The sequence below is a fragment of the Vombatus ursinus genome, unplaced genomic scaffold (assembly GCF_900497805.2).
Source record: "Vombatus ursinus unplaced genomic scaffold, bare-nosed wombat genome assembly UNPS02010788.1, whole genome shotgun sequence".
Lineage (NCBI taxonomy): Eukaryota > Metazoa > Chordata > Mammalia > Diprotodontia > Vombatidae > Vombatus > Vombatus ursinus.
Window position 1 is genome coordinate 6,475,802 of NW_020950566.1, and position 22,705 is coordinate 6,498,506.

Sequence of the window (22,705 nt, forward strand, 5' to 3'; positions counted from 1 at the left end):
ATGGATGGATGGATGGATGGATGGATGGATGGATGGATGGATGGATGATCATAGAGCTAGTAAGGGTTGAAGGTGGAATTAGAATCAAAGGTTTTCCTGTCTCCAAGTCTAGTACTTTTGCCATTACATAGCTGCTTTAAAAAAAAAATTATTGTAGAGTCACAGGGGCAGTCACTGCCCAAGAAGACTCCACAAAACTTGGAGGCCTGTGAAGTGAGGCCATTTAGCCATAGCTGGGAAAGATTTTTCTGGGAGCCATGAGCTTAAAGAGAGACTCCTTGTCAGTTTTTTCGTGCACTCATAATTTAAACATGTCACTGTCTTAGGTCCCGCTGTTTTTAGGTTTAGGCCTACTTTTCCAAAGTTAAGGTAAGAACAAAATAATCTAAAGTCCATTTCTATTCATGTCTGATCTGTGATATAATATTAGTAAAACATTTTGCAAATGTTAAAGCACTAGATAAATTCTAGCTATTACTATTAGGGTAGCTAGGTGGTACAATGGATAGAGTGCCAGGCCTGGAGTCAGGAAGATTCATCTTTGTGAGTTCAAATGTGGCCTCAGACACTTACTAGGTGTGTGACCCTGGGCAAGTCACTTAACCCTGTTTGCTTCAGTTTCCTCATCTGTAATATGAGCTGGAGAAGGAAATGGCAAACCACTCCAATACCTTAATCAAGAAAACCCCAAATGAGGTCATGAAGTCAGATACTGTTGAAACAAATGAACAATAACAACAACAATTACTACTATTACTATTTTCATGCAACACTCCTACCCACTGGAAGTCTCAGCAAGTAACATTATCCTCATAGGAATTTTCTACCGGAGTTCAAACTCTCAGAAGAGTATGGAAATACTTAGGACTTGAGCACTTTGCTTTTTCATTTGTAATAAATAGACTTCATTTATGGAGTCTATAAATGGACTTATATATAAATGGACTTCAGTTGATAAAGTCAGTTTAATTCTGCAAACATTTATTAAGCCTCTGCTATGTGCAACACATTCTGCAATGCTTGGCAATACAATGACAAAATCTATCCCCACATACACAAAATGTATACAGAAACACAGATATAAAATTGATAATTTCCTGAGGCAATCTGGCTGGATAACTGGATTGAGAAGTCTCTGATTTGATACTGATCCTCAATTGAATTTTCCTAATTATAGTGGTAGTAGGCTTTTATTGTTTTAGTATCTATTCCTTTCTCATTTTATGTCTACAGCCCACTTTCCTGGAATTTATGTCCTCAATTCATTTACCTGGGGATTCTTGAACAGACCAGCTATTACTGACCATTACATAATGTCTGGCTCTACCTCGTCAGATTGGAAGTTGTTATATGCTCACCAGACAAAACTGAGTCACCAACTTTCATTGAATTCAGAAAATAACAAGCTTGGTATTACATTAAGACTCAACATGACTTCAAAAAATGTTGAAGAGTCAGTTTTGTGATATAATATGATAAAGATGAGTTTGAGTTTTGTGTCATTAAGATAAGCACTGAATCGGAAATTAGTCCCACTGGGCCATTTTGTGTACCTTCACACTATAATACAAAGCCCTTTAAATGACTGCATTTTGTTCCTTTGGTTTGGCACAGACGCCACAGCTCAGCTGGCAGCTCATTTGTTTTGTTACTGATAGCTGTTTGAACCAATCAGGACACAAATAATCTGTTTCTACCACAGCAGTCTCATGTTCCTTTTGATGAGATTCTAGAGAAGTCATGGGTAATACTTTCCTCTATGCTGGACCCTGCTTATGTTTCAGTTGTGCAAGGTCAGGTCTTAATTTAACTACCAACTGGATACTTAAATTTAGATACATGAAGGGACACCTTGGCTCATGGGGCACTGTTTCTTTTGGTTAGGAAGTCAGGTCCCTGGATACGAATGACAAGATGATGATTCCAAAAGGTGAGACTATGACATACTTGATCTGCACCTTGTTCACTAGCTTAATGGGGAAGTAGTTTCGAATTGGAAATGTACTCTAACGAATCATGTACAGACTCAGGTGGCTCTTCCTGAATCTCTGGGTGGCTCAACCTTAAGGCTTGAACGCCTAGGATCTGTTCAATTATAGAATGATCCCAGAACTGGTTTGTCTGTTTTTAAAACACCAACCTAGAGGAGTACTTTTCCCTCATATAATTAAGCATGTCCCAGAGATATTTAAGAGTAACCAATCTGTGGTAGATACAATTTTTAATCAGGAGGGTTTTTTTTTCTTCCTAGTGATTTGTGGTTATTTCAGACTTTGGATAATATTAACAGCATTTGGAGGCAAATATATATATATATGCATATATATTCCTACATACATGCATACTATGTATATAACATATATGTGTGTGTATGTATGTATCTATATATGAAGGAAAAAGTTTTTAATCAGTGTTAGAAATTTCAGGGTGTGTGCTATTGAACTTGACAGCCGATCCTGGATCCTGAGGGAAAAATTAATGTTCAATAAATGACATAGATAAACCTTACTATAAATCTTCTTTTACATAGAACTTTTTAATCCAGTTGAAATGATTTGCTATCAAGTTTCAAATCAAATAGAAGTTTCATGTTCCATTTGCAAATTCTTTTATATATTAAAAATAATATCTAGCCTTTATACAGTGCTTTAAGGGTTACAAAGTACTTTATCTATGCATATCATTTGATCCTCACAACAATAATAGTAGGTACTATTATTATCATTCCCATTTTATAGATGAGGAAACTAAGGCCGAGCTGGTTAAGTGATTTATCCAGGATCACAGGTAGTAAGCACTCTGAAACAGGATTTGAACTCAGATCTTCCTGACACTTAAATCCAGGGCTTACTCCACCTTACCACCCAGCTGCCTCTCTAGCAAGCTACTGTTAGGTGAATGTTTTTCCTGAGCCATATTTCCCAAGTCTGTATTTCCTACAGCCTAAATTTCTAGAGCTATATTTCCTGAGTCCTTTGCAGAAGGGAATAAATACAGATCACTGAATATTCAACTTCTTTAATGTTTCAGTTCAATTTGCTGAAATAACAGTGATTATTTATATTTTAAATGGGAATTTGCTTAAAATCTTTCTTTTTCCATTGTAGTATTTGGAAAGTCATATTATTCATTAGACGACATTACTATTATATTAAGCACCATTTCTCATGCCCATTAGTTTATATGATATGAAATAAGCCTTTATTAATCTGGAACTCACCATTCCAACTACATTCTGTCACAGTAATTGAGGATAACAAACCTTTCCTAAGACTTAGGGGTCAGAGAACGAATAACAAGAAATTCTTGGGAGGGGTTCATGATTCCAGATCAGGATTTCTTCCTCAGTGATTCTTGACTACTTAAGCAGCAGGGTTGGAAGTACCTATGGCCCACTTTATGCAAACCTGATAAATGAAACTTTTCACAAAAGATGAATGAGAAATTAAATATTTTCTTTAGAGAGAGATTTACAACATGATTTCTGTAAATATCCAGTTCTCCTAGTGTATTTGTAACATATACAGCTTTTCAGGAGCAAAGAAAGATAGTATAACCATAGAGTAAAAGCATGTTCTTTTGCCCCTACTACCAATGTCCTTGTAGCCAAATTATGAATATCTAGGCACTTGGCCAATAATGGACCAAAAAAAGGGTTTATAGCTTCTTTTCCTTAATGCTAGGACAGGTGTGCCTGGCTATATGCTATCTTTGCACTCCTGACAATTTCTAGCTATGTAAATTAATACTTGTCAATCAAATCATGTTTTTTAATACACTCACTAAGCAAATCTTTTAGGACATCTTTTCATGAACTGAATAAGTGTTCTACGTTGTAAGTTCAGGATTTTTAGGTATAAGAGTTTTCTTAAAGTGGGTGCTGCCCTATGTGTTCTGATTTGCTCTCCTCTGTCTGCCCTTCCCTCTTAGCCTGTCTAGACTCCCCCAGGGAATCAGAGTGCGTGTGAGGATAAGGCTTCTTCTGGTTCTGTACACCCAGTAGTCATCTTATTTTTCTCCCATAATCCCATTTGGCTTCAGCATCAGAAAGAGTACATGAAATTCCAGTGTCTGAAAGTAGAAGTTAGGATTAATCCAACCCAATATAAGAGTATATACCTGGTTAGTTCTTTATTCACTTAAGATTTAGGGAAGATTGCAGTACAAGAAATGAAAACTAATTTTATAGAAGCCACATGAATGACCTGGAGAGCACCACTGTTGATCTGTTCTTTTATAGGACCACATGAGTGTTCAGGAAACTTCTCAAAAGATATTAAAGAATGGCTTGTCCTATAACCCCCACATTTTTTTTGCCTTAGCCTAAAAGTACAATATTTTCTCCCTCTGAGTCTCTGCCAAAGGTGCTGCTACTTTTTAGGAAGGAACAGATCAGTTCAATGATGTTGCATTTTTATTGGAAGAACTAGACAGCCCTAGAAGGGAAAATGTTGTTGAAATTGTATGACAATATCTGGGGCAAGATTGGAATTCAGGTCTTACTGACCATGAGTCTAGCAATCTAAACACTTGTCACCTAGCTGCCATGGAGTCACGAAGACCTGGTCTCGAGTCCTGCCTTTCAGATATTCTACCTGTGAGACCACAGTCAAATTACTAAACCTCTCAGCGTCCCCAGAAAACTGTCTAAGATAACTTATGAACAAGTCGCTGATCTACATTGATAAAAGAATACTTGTCTTTAAGTATTTTGTACCTGGATGAAATCAAAGGCCCAGATTTTTTAAAAAGCTAACATAAATGGAAAAATTTATATATATGTATATATATAAACTTTATTCTAATATTATAATTATTTTAAGAATGGAAACAAAAATTATTAATACTTATAATCAATCCTTTTGATCTTTATCCTTCAGGGTCATCCTGACTTCCAGAAACTTGACCACATCAAAGGCCACTTCAGCTTGAAGGTAAAAACTGTTCATCCTGGGGGCAGCTAGGTGGTGCAGTGGATAGAGCACCGACCCTGGAGTCAAGAGGACCTGAGTTCAAATTTGGTCTCAGACCACACATTTGACACTTACTTGCTGTGTGACCCTGAGCAAGGCACTTAACCTTAACTGCCTCAAAAAAAATTATTCATCCCAATGGGGTCACATCAGAATTTAACCTTGCCAGTCCACTGTAGACATCTCACGTCTGCACTGTTATTCAGAGATTCAGGAACAGATTCAGTTTTGTGAAAAATTGGGACGTTTGTTGTCATTCATTTTATGCTTCATCTCCCCAAGTTAAAATCAACTCTTCTCATTGCTACCCCACGTGTATTTCATCATGGCCTTATTGGGCACTAGCTATCAGTTAGTAAGATTTCATACTTCCTAAGAGAATTTGCATTTTAACTGAGACTCTTAATGATTGAAAAAGCCTTCAAGACCCAAAAGAAAGGCTCATTACTGGTGGAATTTCATCCACATGACAGGTCAGGATGAAGAGAGAGACTTTAGGGCCTGTGCTTTCTACCACACAGGAAGCTAACTACCATTTCTTAAGACCAGCCTTCCCCAAGACTATACCAGCTGTGATACTCTTGACAGAAAGGGTAAACAGTAAACCAGTTTAGACACACTGAAAATTTTTAAAAAGTAGCTAACCAATTTAAGTGAATAGGGATATAATAGGTACTATACAGATTTAGTCAGGAAAGATATGGTCTTGCCCTGTAAAAGGTGACACGTTTAAAACATTTATGGTGAAGAGTTTTATAGCTTTTTCACCTTCCTCAGTAGCAAGGAGATATTAAGACAGGTTTAAAGCCACTTAGGGAGTCGGATGAACTGAAATGTTATGTACTCTTCGTCAGTCATACATAATGCCTTGGAACACAGTCCACCTCCGCCTGGCCACTTCAGTCAGGCACCAGCTGGGATGCAGACTCTTGTTTTGGACGGTTCTGTTGAGGCTTTGCTCAGAGACACAAAAGGCAAGGTTGAAGGCCACCCTAGGACACCCCGGAACACCCTAAGCAATACAAAGCCTGTTACACAAGGCCAAAAGAGAAGATTTATGTGTCCCTGGAAGATATTTTTTATTTTTGGAAGTTATTGCTGACAAGTGCTGGCTGCTAAAAGCAAGAGCCGTGTGTGTTTTCCTTTAAAGGTAACAGACTGTAGGGTGTTTTCCTGAGACTTTTGGATTAGAATTTAAAAATAAAGGTGTTCTCTGCTTCATACACACTCCAAGGAACACCACTGGATGCTAAATTACAACCTAGAGCCCTGGATGAGCTTGTTAGTTTTGTATGAATATCTTCACTATCTGAACTGTCTAGCTCTTTCATAAATGCAAAAATCCATCTTTAGCAAAAAGATTCTCATTCCCTGCCATTGACTTTTCTTTTTTTAAATATGTCAAGTCAAAGTCTTAGTTATTTTCTTGGTAAAATGGGATAAGTGAAAAAATATTGCTACTGAGTAATGAGATCTAGTACTCAGAACTCCTTGGATGAAAATAGTAATAATTGGGATTTCAATAGTGCTTTAAAGTTTTTGAATGTGTATCTTATCACTGGAGCATCACAATAGCATGGGAGGTATGCAATACAGTTATTGTTACTACTATTATTTTTTGTTGTTCAGTTGTTTCAGTTGTATCTGACTCTTTGTGACCCCATTTGAGGTTTTCTTGGCAAAGATACAGGAGTTCTTTGCCATTTCCTTCTCCAGCTCATTTTACAGATGAGGAAACTGAGGCAAACAGAGTTAAAGTGACCTGCCCAGGTTCTCACACCGAGTAAGTGTCTGAGGCCAGATTTGAACTCAAGAAAATGAGTCCTCCTTACTCTAGCCCTGGCACTCTATCCACTGAGCCACCTAGCTGCCGATATAATTCTTATTATTATTACTGTCCCCATTTTACAGATGAAGAAAATTAGACTGAGGGGTAAATGTCACATAGCTAGTAAGTGTTAAAGGTGGGATTCAAATCTAGGTTTTCCTGACTCCAACTATAGCACTTCCATCTACTATGTCCCTTTGTGTCTCAAAACTACTAAGGACCAAAGATGATTATTCCAGTTTTATGGTGAGCCAACTCATCATAAAATCCATTAACAAAAGAATAAAAATCATCTCTCTCGTGTGAAGGTAGGGGGATGGTCTCGAACATAGGTGTCACATACATGGGCCATATGAACTCCCAAATGCGACCCAAGCCAGATTAAAATGTAGTCCCTATCAGATTTTAATGTGTTGATGTATTAATTTTTTAAAAAGAAATATAAATATGTGGTTTTCTAAGACAATATGTGGCCTGCAAAGATCCTTATTTATGGTTTAGTGGCCTCAATTTCTATTTGACTTTGACACCACTGATCTAAAACACCACAAAATGCTAAATTACAATCTGGAGCCTGGATGAATTCATTCCTTTTGTATGAATCAGTTTACTATCCAAGTAGTTTAAGGACTATTAGGAATGAGTTTGACACCGCAATAAATACTTTGTCCTGACATAGCAAGGATTTGTGACAAGGGAATAGTAGCACTTAGCATCGGTAGCTGAGACTTCCCTTATCTTCCTATGAAACTTCTGTTCAGTAGAGTGTTCAGTGTGGTGACTACTGTGGTCTTCAGACATCAGGCTAAAGAGCCCCAACCCCATATGAGCAGGATCTTTTATGCCCCCTAGGTGACCAGGAAGTCATATTAATACAACTAGAGGCCACCAGGAAGCTATGTCAAGAGAGGCACAGCTTGGATCCTCCTTCACCCCTGGGTCAATCAAGTTATAGTTCTGTTACATCTTCCTAACTCACATAGGGACAGGAGGAACCCTGGTAGATTCCAGTCCTATCACAGGTACCTTACACTCAAAGGATTAGAAGAACTTCAAGAAGTCATTTGGTCCATTCTAGGGCAAGGGCAAGACTGAAGTCAACTCAATTGACTGTCCCCACGTGGGATATGGACTTACTCATTTTGTCATTATTTCATTTCATCATTCCTTTCATCCTGTTGTGTCCAAATGTGTGTCTATCATATGTATTGTGTCTGGTTAAAGTCTCAGCATACACTGTGCACATGGCTTCCTGTCAAATTCAGGATCCCTCCAGAAAATGTGAAGGTAGGCTGTAGAGGGTGAGGGCTTCCATTTAATTTAAGAAATAAGCGTTACCCTGTGTTATCTTCCAATCTGGACATACAAACTACACTCTAAGCATTAGTATAAACAACATTTTTGAGGTTCCCCACAGTTCAACCCTTTTTCCAGTGAGATTCCATCCTCAGAAAGCTCATCCAGTGACAGCCTGAAGTCTACTCAGGACCAGATTTAAACCTGTGATTTAAATAGGTGAAAGGCTCTGTATCCCATTACTAATCCCGTGGGCCATCCAATCCCCCTATCACCACAGCAGTATTAGTTATAATGGCAACATGCAATGCCACAGGTTTATGTTCATCAGCTAAGTGTGTGACCTGAAAACACTGGTGCTTGTCAGTCAGTGGGTCCATACTTTCCTCGTGTGACTAGCCATCTGCTAGGTGCTTTGGGAATGAGGGAAGTAGTAGGATAAAGTGATATAGAAGAAAGACTACATGGGCCTAGTCTTCCAGGAACTAATCTTGGAGGAGGAAGGGTAGTGAGGGTTACAAAATGTACACATATGAATACACCTCACTAAATGAGTGCAAGCCCAAAAAGAGTGGAAACAGTATAGGACATAAAGGTAGAGAGACTCACAGTAAATGAGCAATCAGGGAGCAAGTGGCAGGGAAAATTTCAAAGGGGAGGTAGGTTTTGTTCTGTTTTGAATAATTTTTATTGATATCTTTTGTTTTTATGTTACCTTCATTTCCAAATATATTTTACCCCCCTTTCCTACTCTGAGAACTATTCCTGCTAACAAAGCATAAAAAGAGACAGGTGGAGGTGGGGGAGGGGCTGGGGAAGCAGTTAGTTTAGTTAAAATTAGCCAACACATCACCCAGATTTGGCGGTATGGGCAATATACCCATAATCCTTTGCCTCTGGAAAAAAAAAAAACAAAAAAGGAGATATATGGTCTTATCTCTTCTCTGGGGCCAAGTTTGGTCATTATAATTATATAGCATTTAGTGTGAAATTTGTTGTTGCTTTTTCCATTTATAAAGCTGTGGTAATTGTGTTGTTTTTCTGATTCTGTTCACTCTATATCAGGTGATTTAAGTCCTCCCATGCTTCTTTATTTTCTTCAGTTATAATTTCTTATTGTACAGTAATATTCCATTGCATTCATGTACCACAAGTTGTATAGCTAATGGGATGGATGTGTTAAGAAGGGTTTGGAAGTGAACAATGGTAATTCTTATGTGGAGGGCATTGTGGGTAAGAAAAAGTAATGTGAAAAAGGACAGAAGTGTAAATGAGAAAACCATGTGTTGGGGGTAGCAAACACATATGTTTAGAGTGGAGAGTCCACCTTGGCGTAAAATGGCATATCCTAAAAATAAACCAGAGGTTGAGTTATGTTTGAGAATATATTTTCTAGTGCCTAGAATAGTGTTTGGCATATGATAGATGCTGAATAAATGCTTGCTTGACTGAATATAATTAGCACCATCTAAGGCAGAGAGATCCCCCTGTATAGGTAAAAGCTAATTTAGGGCAGTGGTAGCAATGCTTCCTAGTAGAATGTCTATAAAATAGTATCACTGAATTGCACTTCTAAACCCAGTATTGCCCCATATGGACTCTCACCCATACCTCTTTTTTCATGACAGCTTTTCTCAAACACAGCTACACCAACTCTGCTTTGCTAAATGCTGAATTAGTCCATCAGCTATTTCCCATGACTATATCTTGTTACTTAGAACTGTCCTTCATGTTGTTATCATTCATTTGCTCAGTTGTGTCCAATTTTTTGTGACCCTGTGGACCATAGTATGCCAATACTGTCGCAAAGATACAAGAGTGGTTGACCATTTCCTTCTCCGGTGCTTTAAGTCAAACAGAGGTCAAGTGACTTGCCAAAGGTCACACAGGTAGGAAGTGTCTGAGGTCACATTTGAACTCAGGTCTTCCTGACTCCATGCCCAGTGCTTTATCCACTGAACCACCTAGTTGCCTCCAAGGCAAACAGAGGTTAAGTGACTTGCCCAGGGTCACACAGCTAGGAAGTGTCAGAGGCCAGATCTGAACTCAGGTATTCTTGACTCCAAGGCCCAGAGCTCTATCCAGTGAGCCATCTAGCTGACCCCATTCTTCATGTACCCATTAGTATAATTTTAAAGCTTTATTAATGACATTTTATGCCATTTCCTTATCAACTCCTACATCCACTAAACTTACTCTAGTAACAAAGAAAAATAGTTAAAACTGATTGACAAAATATTCATGTCTAAAAACGTATACAACAAATGCATACCTGTAGTTCCCCACAACTTTAATTAAAGAGGAGGAGAGTGTTCTCTGCCATCATCTGTTCTCCAGGACCAAGACTGGTCATGATCATTACAAATCATCTGAATTCAGCAGCTTTGTAGTGTCCTTTTCTTTTTGTTTTTCTTTTCTTTTCTTTTCTTTTCTTTTTTTTTTTTTAACATTTTTGTAGTCATGTAAGCTCCTGGCAATTAGGGATTGTTTCATTCTTTGTACTTTTAACATCAGCATCTAGCTGTTGGGGAAGTAGCTCAGTAGGTGCTCAGTAAATATTTGTGGATTGATTGATTGATATATACTGTTTGTCTAGTCCTGCTCACTTTTTTGTGTATCAGTTCCTACAGTTTCTCTGAATTCCTCATATTCATCATTTCAAGGAGCACAATAATATTCCAGTATATTCATATTAACAGGGAAGCTAGGTGGCACAGTAGATAGCATGCCAGACCTGAAGTCAAGAAGAGCTGAGGTCAAATCTGGCCTCAAACACTAACTGTATGACTTTGGGCAAGTCACTTAACTCTGTTTGCCTCAGTTTCCTCATTTGTAAAATGAGCTGGAGAAGGAAATGGCCAACTACTCCAGTATCTTTGCAAAGAAAACCCCAAATGGGGTTACAAAGAGTCAGACACAACTGAAACAACTGAACAACATATTTATATGCCAGCCATTTCCCTATCAGTGTGTGCCAACTTTGTTTCTAATTTTTGGTACTATAAAAAAATTTTCTATAAGCATTTTAAGCAGCCTTGATTATGAGCTTTATACATAAACTATTTTCAGAGCACAGCTATTATTTTACATATGTAATAATTGCTAGCATTTATACAACAACACTGTGAGGTAGGTACTATTATTTTACAGATGAGGAAATTGACGTGTGGTTAAGTGACATACCTAGGGTCAGTCAGTGTCTGAGGCAGGATTTGAACTAAGATCTTCCAGACTCCAAGTCCAGTAAGTATCCATATAGCCACCAGTGGCTGTGTGGTTGTATCTGTGTGTGTGTGTTTGTGTGTGTTTGTGTGTGTGTGTGTGTGTGTGTGTGTATTTCAAATTATTCAGCAAAGGAATACTAATATAAATTAAGACATGTTACAGTATGTCTAGCAATGCACTGTACAGAGAAGGTGCTTAACAAATGTTAAATGAATGAATAAATATATTATTTTAAATATTTCATTTTGACATGTGATTTAACATGCAAAAATTTTTGTGTTTTGGGAAGGATTGGATTTTTTTTAAGCTAGTTACTTCATGTCTTTCATTTGAGCTATCACGTTAATTACAAATGATGCCCTGGGCCAAGTACTGACTTTTACAAAATTGCTTCTTTTAACATTACACCAAAGACATGGAGGAAAATGGTGACTTTGATGAGGACCATCTCACAGATTATGAAATTCAGCTTAGCATTCAAGAATCCATTGAAGCCAACAAGAAAGAGCTTTATCCTGAAAGGTAAGAGTCATGGGAATTAAGTACATAAGATATCATTTTGATAATATAATTAAAAAAAATAAAATTGAAGAACTTCTCTTTATTCCTCATCCATGAAAGCCCTTCCAGTACAGTTGTTAGATATGTTTACTCATGCCCTGATAGAGAATGGGAGTGGTAGTGGCATATTTTTTAATTATATTTATTACTTTTCAATGAACAAAAATCCATTTTTCTCTCCCTTCCATATATGCCTTTTCCCCAATTAGAAATAAGAAAAAAGAAAAGAAAAATAAAACCTCTGTATCAAATAAACATAGTTAAGCAAAACAAATTCCTACATTGTTCAAGTCCAAAAAATGTAAGGGGTTAGATATTTTAAATATCCTAACAAATTCCATTCTTTAAAAAATTTTCCTAAACTCATTAAATCCACAAATCCCATAAATGTATGAGAATTTTCTAGATGATCTGTCCAAATGCGCAATGCTATTTGTTCTTTCTAAAATCACGTGAAGTTAACATGATATGGAGTCAAATAAGAAAAAAATATACTCATATTACTTAGATGACCAATTCCTAGATAGCACTGAAGATGACTTTGTAGTCTCATACCCATTCTGCCATTGATTAATGTAACCCTGCACAATCCATGTACTTGTCAGCTGCTTGGTATGGTTTCCTTATCTATAAAATTGTGAGATTCACAAAATAATTCTAACTTATTGGTTAAATGAGTAGATTAGTTATTAGCCTTTCTCAAAATATAAAATACCATATAAATCACAGTATTTATCATTAATTGTTTAAGTGATAGAATTAAATAAAAATATACCAAATTGATGTCATATTTGAAATAGTTTAAGCCATTTCCACTCTTGCTCATTACAAAATATTCTACTGTATGACAAAATCTATTACAACATTTAGAATCTTTTGATTCAGAAAACTTAAGAGGCACTATTTTATACACGAGATAATAATGGTAACATTTATGTAGCATCTTAAGATTTACTAAGTATTTTATCTTATTTTGTTCTTCCAGTATCCCAGAAAGGTTAGTGCTATAGGTTTTATTATCCCCATTTTACAGATGAGGAACTGAAGCCCAGGCAAATTATATGACATAGCTAATGAGTGTGAAAGATGACATTCAAACCCAAGTTTCTCCTGACCCAAGTTCAAAATGTTTTTCACTCTATCATAATGATTCCCCTGTAATGACAGCTGACATTTATATGGTGTTATAAGCTTTACAAAGTACATATATTATTTCATTAGCCAGGCTTTAAGATTATTGCATTGAACAATTTAAGCATATCTGGAAATATATTTTCTCCTTTCTGATTTGTCATTCACAAAAAGGCATTCATGACCCTTGCTTCTTAAAGATGTTTCTTCTCAATAGAGTTAATGAAACTTTTATAAAATGTATTATTTCCATTGAAAGAGAAGAAACAGAAAGGGCGAAGAGAGCATAGATTATGACATTTTGGCAAAAGCTATTGATAGAGACTGGGGCAGCTAGGTGGCACAATGGATAAAGTGTGGGTACTGGAGTAAGAAGACTCATCTTCCTGAGTTCAAATCTGGCCTCAGACACTTACTAGCTGTGTGATCCTGTGCAAATCACTTAACCCTGTTTGCCTCAGTTTCCTCATCTGTAAAATGAGCTGGAGAAGGAAATGGCAAAGAACTCCTGTATTTTTGCCAAGAAAATCTCAAATGGAGTCACGAAGAGTCAGACACAACTGAAACAATGGAAAAACAACAACAAATTGATAGAGACTGGGAGTATCTTCAAGAAATGCTCTCTCTACTTTTTATTTTTGTATCAGTTAGTTGAAAATACTTTGCAAAGTAAACTCTACACTCCCATTTAAACCAGATCTGCATAGCTCAAAGTTAAATGTACAATTGACAATTTATCTCAATTATTTAGGATAAAAAGTCAATATTTTAAACTAAATGTCAGTCTATAGTGATCAATAAGCAAAGATAACTACCTACATTTTCATTTGTTAGTCGATTTTGAGCTAGACATCCAGGGGCAGGTAGTTAACATGAATAATGGAATTAATTGACTTTCATAGGCAACTTTCAGTTCTGTGTTATTTTGCATTACTTAGAACTGGTTTCAAAGATAAAGTATGTCTTCTATACCATGTCATTCCCACTAATTGTCCAATATCATAAATCTACTCTAAGATCTATTTTCTATAGATTTGAAGAACAAAAAGTATGTTAGCCTCCTATTCATGCATTTCCTGTAAGGTCTGAATAAATGCATGTGGGCAGAAATCAATGGAAAATTAAATCATTAAATGCCTTGAAATGGTATAATAACATAGCTATTATTTTTCCTTGCTAGGTTTGTGCCCCTAAGTGCTAAGAACAGAAAACTTGTAGAGGCCATTAAAAAAGGTATCTATGCACATTGTTCATAGAGTACGGCAAGGAAGATTTGCAATGCTAAGAATGGAAATTTACAGTCATTTCATATGTTTAACTTAGGCCAAATCCTTGAGCTCCAGGACTATGTGAAATATAAATATGCTTTGGATGAAGCTGATGACAATGGGTGGTTCCCACTGCATGAGGCAGCAGTTCAACCTGTTCAGCAAATACTTGAAATTGTTCTGGACGGTAAGTGAATCCAAATATCTTCAGTTATCTCAAAACAAGAATGAAAAGTTATGGTTGCCATCCTTGATTCAAAATAAACCACAAAGAAAAGCAAAGTAGTGGCCTATAGGATTTGAGAAAAGCAATTCTTGGAGGAGCTGTTCAAGTCACAATCTAACATAAGGACATAAGAATTGCCATTTGGACAGATGCATGGTGTGTCTATCCATTCCGGCGTTGTTTCTGAGAGTGGCACTAAGAGTGTTATGAGAGACTTTAGCTGTCCTTTAAAGGGACAGAAATGTATCCCACTTCTCAATAATATCATGGATATACAGTACTTGATACTCCAATGAATCAATGATCTCTTCAATGTAGATATTTCCTGCAACAGTGGAGATCATAATCCATCCATGCCTGTCCTTCTTGTGCAGTTGTTGTCCACATTCTCCTCTAAGTTCACTACAAAGGGTCCACCAACATGCTAGGGTCCTTCTTGGAATTATTTTGACATTGTGAAGCTACTAGTGGAAGGCATGAGTTGTTTTTCGGTTAGTTCTAACTCTTGCTATGTGACATGTCCACCTCCTTATTTAAATTATGCATTTCTTTAATAACATTCTTTATATTGCTTATCCTGCCTAATTCCTGTGGAAAAATAAGTGAGCGCTGGCAGATTCTACTGTGCTTGAAAAGCTTCAAGATGCCAGCAACAGTCTGTGCCTACTTTTTAAGGACCAGCCTAGTTTTTTAATTTTTTTTTAAATTAATTTATTTTGATTTATCAACAATCACTTCCATATGCTTTTGAGTTTAGAATTTTTCTCCCCCTTCCTCCCCACCATTCTCCCCAAGACGGTGCACAATCTGATATAGGCTGTACGTATACATTCCTATTAAACATATTTTCACATTAAAGGAAAAAAAAGCAAATAATATGCTTCGATCTGCATTCAAACTCCATAGTTCTTTCTTTGGATGTGGATAGCATTTTCCATCATAATGCCTTTGGATATGTCTTAGATCCTTGTATTGCTGGAAAGGGTTAAGTCTATCAATATTAGTCATCACACAAGGTGGCTATTATTGTGTACAGTGTTCTCTTTGGATCTGCTCATTTCACTCAGCTTCAGACCATACAAGTCTTTTTCAGGTTTTTCTGAAGTCAGCCTGTTCATCATTTCTTATAGCACAATAGTATTCCAATGTATTCATATACCACAACTTATTCAGCCATTCCCCAATTGATGGGCATCCTCTCAATTTCCAATTTTTTTGCCACCACAAAAAGAGCTGCTATAAATATTTTTGTACATGTGGGTCCTTTTCCTATTTGTATGATCTCTTTGGGATGTAGCCCTAGAAGTGCTATTGCTGGATTAAAGAGTATGCACATTTTTATAGCCCTTTGGGCATAGTAAGGACCAGCCTAGTTAAGTAGAGTAATCATCAGTAGATGGCTCCTTGGGGATGAATTCTTTGGCCATGCCAACCCATAAAGGACATCATCCATTAATTAATTTGAATTTTTTTTGCAAACCATATTGCATCTTGTGGTAATGAGATCTACAAGTAAATTCATTGTTTAATATAGAATTTTCTTTTTTTTAATCCCAAATTTAAATCTTTTAAGTTTGAAAGGTATTTCTCAGTTCTAGATTTCTGGGATTTAATATATAGTACTCTGCAGTAGGTGCCCAGTAAAAATCTGTTGATTTGTTGATTATTCCCTCAGTGAATAAATCTGTGTTTGCTCTTCATACACTTGATGTTTTTTTTAGACCTTGTTCATATCTCCTCAGCATTTTTCTAGGCATATTTGTTGAGAAAGTTTCTGATTTTGAGAAAATGTTGCTGAATTAGAAAACCAGAAAATTGTAACCTTATCACCATGTTCAACAACGGGTTCATGCTAATAAACTTGCAAGTACATACTGAAATCAATTTAAAGCATAATATAAATGTGATAAAATGTTGGAATTTGTGACCATTGTATGTATTATGCTTGTTGATATTTTCTTGATTCCATACAATGTTTTTCCTGTCTCAGCATCCTACAAAACTCTTTGGGAATACAGTACTTGTGATGGAGAAACACCATTAACTCTAGCAATCGATTCTGGTCTGGTGGAAAATGTAAGAACTCTACTGGAAAAGGGAGTGTGTCCAGACACCAAAAACCTCAAAGGAGAAACTCCCCTTCTACTTGGTAAATGGCTTCTTTTAGGTGCTGGGCACATAGGTGCTTAAATAACTTTTGGTTAATTGATAAAGAAATCTATATGATGTTCATGTTTGGTACTAGAAATAAGTTTACCTAATAACCAGAGCCCTAAATGTGTCTGTGGCAAATTTACTGGGGGGGCAGGGTTTGAGGAGTGTGGAAGGGGAAGGAGGTGAAGGGAAAAGGGAAGACCCAGGGCAGGGTGGCGGTAGTGGTGATGGGATAATCCCTTCAGGAAAAGGGATAATGTAGGTAACTGTGGAGCATCACAAAATGGGTACCATAGTGATTTGACCTTTGAGGTGGAAGCCCAGGGTCAGTTATAAGGCATATAACTACAAGGTGAGAAACAGAGATGGAATTCAAAGTAGGGGAGAAGAAAAGTACCTCCTTCCCCATGTCAGTGCCCTGAGGCACTGTTTCCCCTGAACTAGCTATGGTTTGACTGATAACTCCCACTTCCTGCAATCCATCCTTCTTCCCTCCTTGTGCCTGTGCCATGTGTTGACTAGCTACCCTCTGGCTTAGTCTGATGGGTCTTGCTATGTGTGGGCAAACAAGGGTGGACAAATAACGACTCTTTTATCTACTACTACTTTGTAGCTTAGCCTTTGGTTTACTATTAATTTATTATCATGTGACTTGCCTAGGTTGCCATCGTGAGAGGGGCTGGATTCTAAATTCCGACCAAGGGGTAGGGGATGAAGCTAGGATTCCCCACCTAGTAAAATCAGCTTTAGGCTCTACACACCTCTCCCTGGAATAAATAGGCTCTTTGTCACCAACTGTGGAGGTTTCACATCCTGTGCTCTAGCCCCAAATATCTATCCTTGGCTTCCTTTGCTCTTCTTCCTCTGTTCTCCCTTTCTAATCTCATTGAGATCTATAACTTCTCTTGGGAGTGAGATGTGAGTTTGAATCTCATGGTCTGCCACCTATAATCTGTATGACCTTGGGGAAAAACACTTACCCTCTCTGGGCTTCAGTGTCCTTATCTATAAAATAAATGGAGTTGGATTAAATGAACTCTAAAGTCCCTTCTGGCTCTCAATCTGTGATGCTAGAATCATCTCCACGCAGATGATTCACAAATCTAAATCTCCACATGCAACCTGTCTTCAGAACTCTTCTTTCCAATGCACACCCAGTCTTTCATAGTTATTCCTTTGTGTACTTAACTTTTGTGCTTCTTAGGCCTTTTCCCACCACCTTCTTTTAGGAACTGTACTGTTCAGACTGTTTGAAACCATGAAACCATGAACTACCCAAACCAAAATCAAAGGCTATATATAAAAGCACCTTTCTCTAGCTCTAGATGTGGTTTTTTTGCCTAAAAATAAGATCAGGTATGAAACAAGTATGTCACTAATATTATTCACTATTGTATTGGAAATCCTAGCAATAGCAATAAGAAAAGAAAAAGAAACAGAAGGAATCAGAATAGGGAATGAAGTAATAAAACTATCTCCTTTTGTAGACAATATTATGATATATTTGGAAAATCCCAAAGACTCAACCAAAAGGGCAAATAATGACTCTTTTATCTGCTACTCTGCTCTAATGACTCTACTCTTTCTATTATGTTTGGACAAAGGGAACTCCCAAAAAAAGCCCTTATGGACTATATTAACATGAATCCCTTTCTCTTCCCTACCCCTTAAAACAAACACACACACACATACACACACACATACACATGTGCATGCACGAATAAGGGAATAATTTTCAGATCAGGGACAGATAATATCAAGAAGCATGAGGCAAATGTTCATTCAAGCTATGTTTCTAATTTCTAGATTGTTTCTTTCTTGAGAGGAGAGTGAGAAGCTAATGCGTTTTTCAGTGCAGGGTAAAATTTTTGTCCCTGTTTGCAAGGGTAGTTGGAAAGGTGTTGGCCCCTGTAAGAATAACCCCTTCGAATCATTTCCCAGATTCTAAAGCCAGCCTTATCAACAACTGCTTGAGCTCCTAAGGTGCACATGTTACTGGCAGGAACTCAGTGTAACTAAGTTTAGGACCTGCCACTGAAGAGCGATGTGGAGAGTCGGGAGGGAGGCCAGAGGAGAGCAACTAAAATCGTTAAAGGTTTAAAATGAGGAAAGGTCATAGGACCTGAGTTTATTTAACTTAAGAAGAGAGCTAAACGAAGATTTTAAACTCTATACATTATTCAAATGAATGGAATTTACATTTCCTGAAGTTTACATTATCTTCCACACTTATTAAACTTTCCCAAATTACTGCTGCCATGCATTCCATAAAGTTGTATTACGTTTCCTGCAACTTGTACTCATTTCTCCCAGGGAATGTCACCATTACTCCCCATGAAGCTAGAAAAGGCAGATTCTGATGCAAAGAATGAATGCTTCTCTAAATCAGAACACGACATTATTGACAGCCTCGGCACAGTTAGTAGTACCTCTTGGGTTAGCTTAGCCTAACCAGCTCTCTAGAAAGTGCTGGAGAGTGTCTGGGATTCCTAGCCCTGCTCTTTGTTAGCCAGCTCAGTAACCTCAGACAAGGTCTCTGGGTCTCAGTTTTTTCATCTGTAAAATGAAGGGACTCGACTAGATGAAGTCTGAGACCCCTCCAGCTCAGTGGAGTCAAACCAAGAGAGAGGGAAGAGCCTGAATAGTTTGAATGCACCCTCTGGCCGAGTGCAATGGCTCCTTCTCACCAGTGATCAGCATATCAGAGCCAGTTACAACATGTTTACTCATGCTTCCAAAGTTCCTCCAACCCACTTCATTATACAGCATCATGACCATGCAGCAGACAGCTATCCAAGCTCGTACAAGTTGGGTAGAGTCTTGAGGGCCCAGTGGTCAGTCCTTCATCGTACTATACATGGAAATTAGTGTGACATCATTGAGAGAGTGCCTGTTTTAAAGAAGAGCTGGAATTGAAATTCTTCTCTTGACATTTATTACAAGCTCTGGGAGCTTGCCCTATCGATAATTCCTCCTCTCATCTGCAATATGTCGTTGTCTTCTTGTTTCTTCATTAATACCTAAAACATGCCAAACTCTCCTACCCTTAAAAAACCTTCATTTGACCCTGACATCTCCCCCCTTCTAACTATCAACCTATGTCTCTCTCCCTTTCATTACTAAGTTCTCAGAAAGAGTTGTATATTCTCACCACCTTAATTTCCTCACCACACACTCATCATCAGGGTCTTACAATCAATCTTTCAACCCCAACACTCTACCAAAATTACTTCCTTAAAAATTATTGGTGGGGCAGCTAAGTGGTGCAGTGGATAGAACACTGGCCCTGGAGTCAGGAGGACCTGAGTTCAAATGTGGCCTTAGACACTTGATACTTACTAGCTGTGTGACCCTGGGCAAGTCACCTAACCCCACTGCCTCACCAAAAAATAAATAAATAAATAAAATTATCAGTGATCTCTTAATGACTAAATCCAATGATCTTTTCTCAATTTGTATCCTCCTTAACCACTCTTTTGGCACCGTTGAACATCCCTGCTTGTTAGACATTGTCTCTTCCTTTGGTTTCCATAACACTGCTCTCTCTTTATTCTCCCACCTTCTCTTCCCCCGCTACCCTGCCGAAAACTCCTTTCCAGTATTCTGCTTGTTTTTCATCCACTTTCCACCCCCTAACATGAGGGTCTCTCAAGGCTAGGTCCTTAACTCTTTTCTCATGTGATCTTATCTGTTCCTCCCATGGGTTCCACTATCACCTCTCCACAGATGACTCCCCAACCTATAAATCTAGTCTTACTCTCCTTCCTAACTTTAGTCCCATAGCTTCAACTGCCTGTTGGATATCTCCACCTGAGTGTGCTGATGGAACTTTAAAAGTAACAGTCTTGGAAGTCTTCATCTTCCCATTTAAACCTGTTCTTCCTGCAAGTTCTCCTCTTTCTCTTGTTGGCACCACCACTCTTTCCATCACCCAGCTTCATGACCTAATTTTTCAGCTCTTCCCTTTCCTTTCGCCATATATCCAATGAGTTACCAAGTCCTGTCAATTTTACCTCTACATCTCTCACGACAACTTTCTTCACTCAGATCTTTATCATCACTTATCTAGATTATTGTAATAGGCTCCCAAATGGGCTCCATAATTGTAGTTTCCACCCTCTCTACAATCCATCTTTTCACACAGCTGCCAAAGTAATCACTCCAAAATACAAATCTGACCCTGTCAGTATCCCATTCATAAACTTTCATAAGCTTCCTGTTGCGTCCAAGATAAAAGACGAATGCATTAGCTTGGCCAAAATCTGACTCTAGCCTACTTTTATTCATCTTATTTCACATTATGCCCCCTCACATATACTATGTTCCAGCCACACTAGATAATTAGCTCTTCCCTGAACTCATTGTGTCACTAACCCCATATGATACTATCTTACCTACTTTTGTGAAATATATTCCTTTTGTATCTCTGTTTTCCTGATTCTTAATCTTTCTTTAAGATATAACTTAGGTGATAGATAGTTCCTTCATGTAACCTTCCCCAATCTTCCCGGCGAAACTATTCTTTCTTTCCTCAAGTATTCTTAAATTATTTTATTCTGAACTTAAACACCAAAAGGGAGCATTCCCATACACACAGCAGAAGACAACAAAAATATTCTATCTGAAACTGCAAATCTCCATTTCATACCACTTGCTTTTAAAAAGGCATATATGTTACATGTATATGTACAAAATATATATGCAAAAAAGTACATAATAAATTACATGCGCACACACACACACACACACACACACACACACACACTACTGTTAGACACTGGGAAACAAGGATGAAAAATGGCACAGTCCTTCCCTTGATGGAGGTTATAATCAAATGGGGAGGGATAGAATGTGTTCTTAAATATGATATACTATAAGGGCAAAGAAGGATTCCAGAGAATGTATAATGAAAATTTGAGAAGGGAGAAATCATGTTAGGTTGAAAGGATCAGGGAAAATTTCAGAGGAGGTATTGCTAGTTTCTTTGAAGAAAGATTTCAACTGGTACAGATAAGGAAAGAGACAAAGTGTTCTAGACATTGGACACGATCTGTGTGAAAAGTACAGAGGCAGAAAGGGTCAGGACAAGGTTGGGTAACATCTAGCGGTCCAGTTTGGTTGGAATGTAGAAGGAATGAAGTATAAAACTTGGCTGGAAAGGTAATTGCAGAGGGTCTTAAATACCAGGCTAAGGAGTTTATAATTTATCTTATAGCAGTAGTCAATCAGTAAACACTTATTAAGTGCCAACTTCTTACCAGGGACTGTGCCAAGTGCTAGGGGTATGAGAAAGGCAAAAGACAGTCCCTACTCTCATGGAACTTGGGGTCTGTTGGGGGAGACAGCATGCAAACAAGTATATACAAACAAGATACAGACAACATAAAGAGTTTTTGAGCAGGGAGGGTGACATGATCAAACCTGTGCATTAGAAAGATTGGTTTGAGGGTTATCTGAAGGATGGATTAAGGGGAACAGGGACTGGAAGCGACATAACGCTCTTTCCCGGGAATGAAAACTTCACCATTTTAAGCCTTGGAAAGTCATAGAAGTCACACCCTAAGATTAAGGACCTGGAAATCCTGATGCCATCATGACATGTGTTCATATGTTAAAGCATAGGCCAGTCTCCACCTTTACTCCATAGCACTCACATGACGCACTCTGTGTTCTTTCTCTGTAGAACTGTAGTGATTAGTCTCAAATCACAAACTGTTAAAGCTAAAGCTGTTACACAACCTGCAGGCTGTATCTCTCTCTTGGGGTATAATTTGTCAGAAGTGCTAAGAAAGAGCACTTTTCTTGTCTAATATATGTGTATACCAGATACACACATGTTCTTCATGTATGCTTTTTTCTCGTTGGCCAGTTCCTGGGCTCCCCCTGGCAAGTGCTTTCACTGCTGACACAGCTTCTGAAGGCAATTCCATAAGAGGAGATCCTAAAGTGTTTGAGCAAAGGCAACAGCATTAGGATAAATTGATTTTCTCCCAAGGGGGCAGCTAGGTGGCACAGTGAATAGAGTGCTGGGCCTGGAGTCAGG

The 22,705-nt window shown here is 37.9% G+C and overlaps 1 protein-coding gene across 10 annotated transcripts in view; it reads left to right on the forward strand.

Moving 5' to 3' along the window:
- Positions 1–22,705, forward strand: part of ASB15 (ankyrin repeat and SOCS box containing 15) — a 59,982-nt gene that overhangs the window by 24,020 nt on the left and 13,257 nt on the right. For 5 of the 10 annotated variants that reach the window (XM_027855156.1, XM_027855155.1, XM_027855159.1 and 2 more), the window contains exons 2-6: positions 4,881–4,934; positions 11,736–11,844; positions 14,195–14,247; positions 14,338–14,469; positions 16,499–16,657. In XM_027855156.1, coding sequence (XP_027710957.1) covers positions 11,738–11,844; positions 14,195–14,247; positions 14,338–14,469; positions 16,499–16,657 — 451 coding nt within the window. In that variant the 5' untranslated portion in view covers positions 4,881–4,934; positions 11,736–11,737. Of the gene's footprint in view, positions 1–1,884; positions 1,931–4,880; positions 4,935–6,744; positions 6,757–11,735; positions 11,845–14,194; positions 14,248–14,337; positions 14,470–16,498; positions 16,658–22,705 lie in introns of those variants that run through there. The other 5 variants (XM_027855153.1, XM_027855154.1, XM_027855160.1 and 2 more) reach the window with 4 other exon arrangements.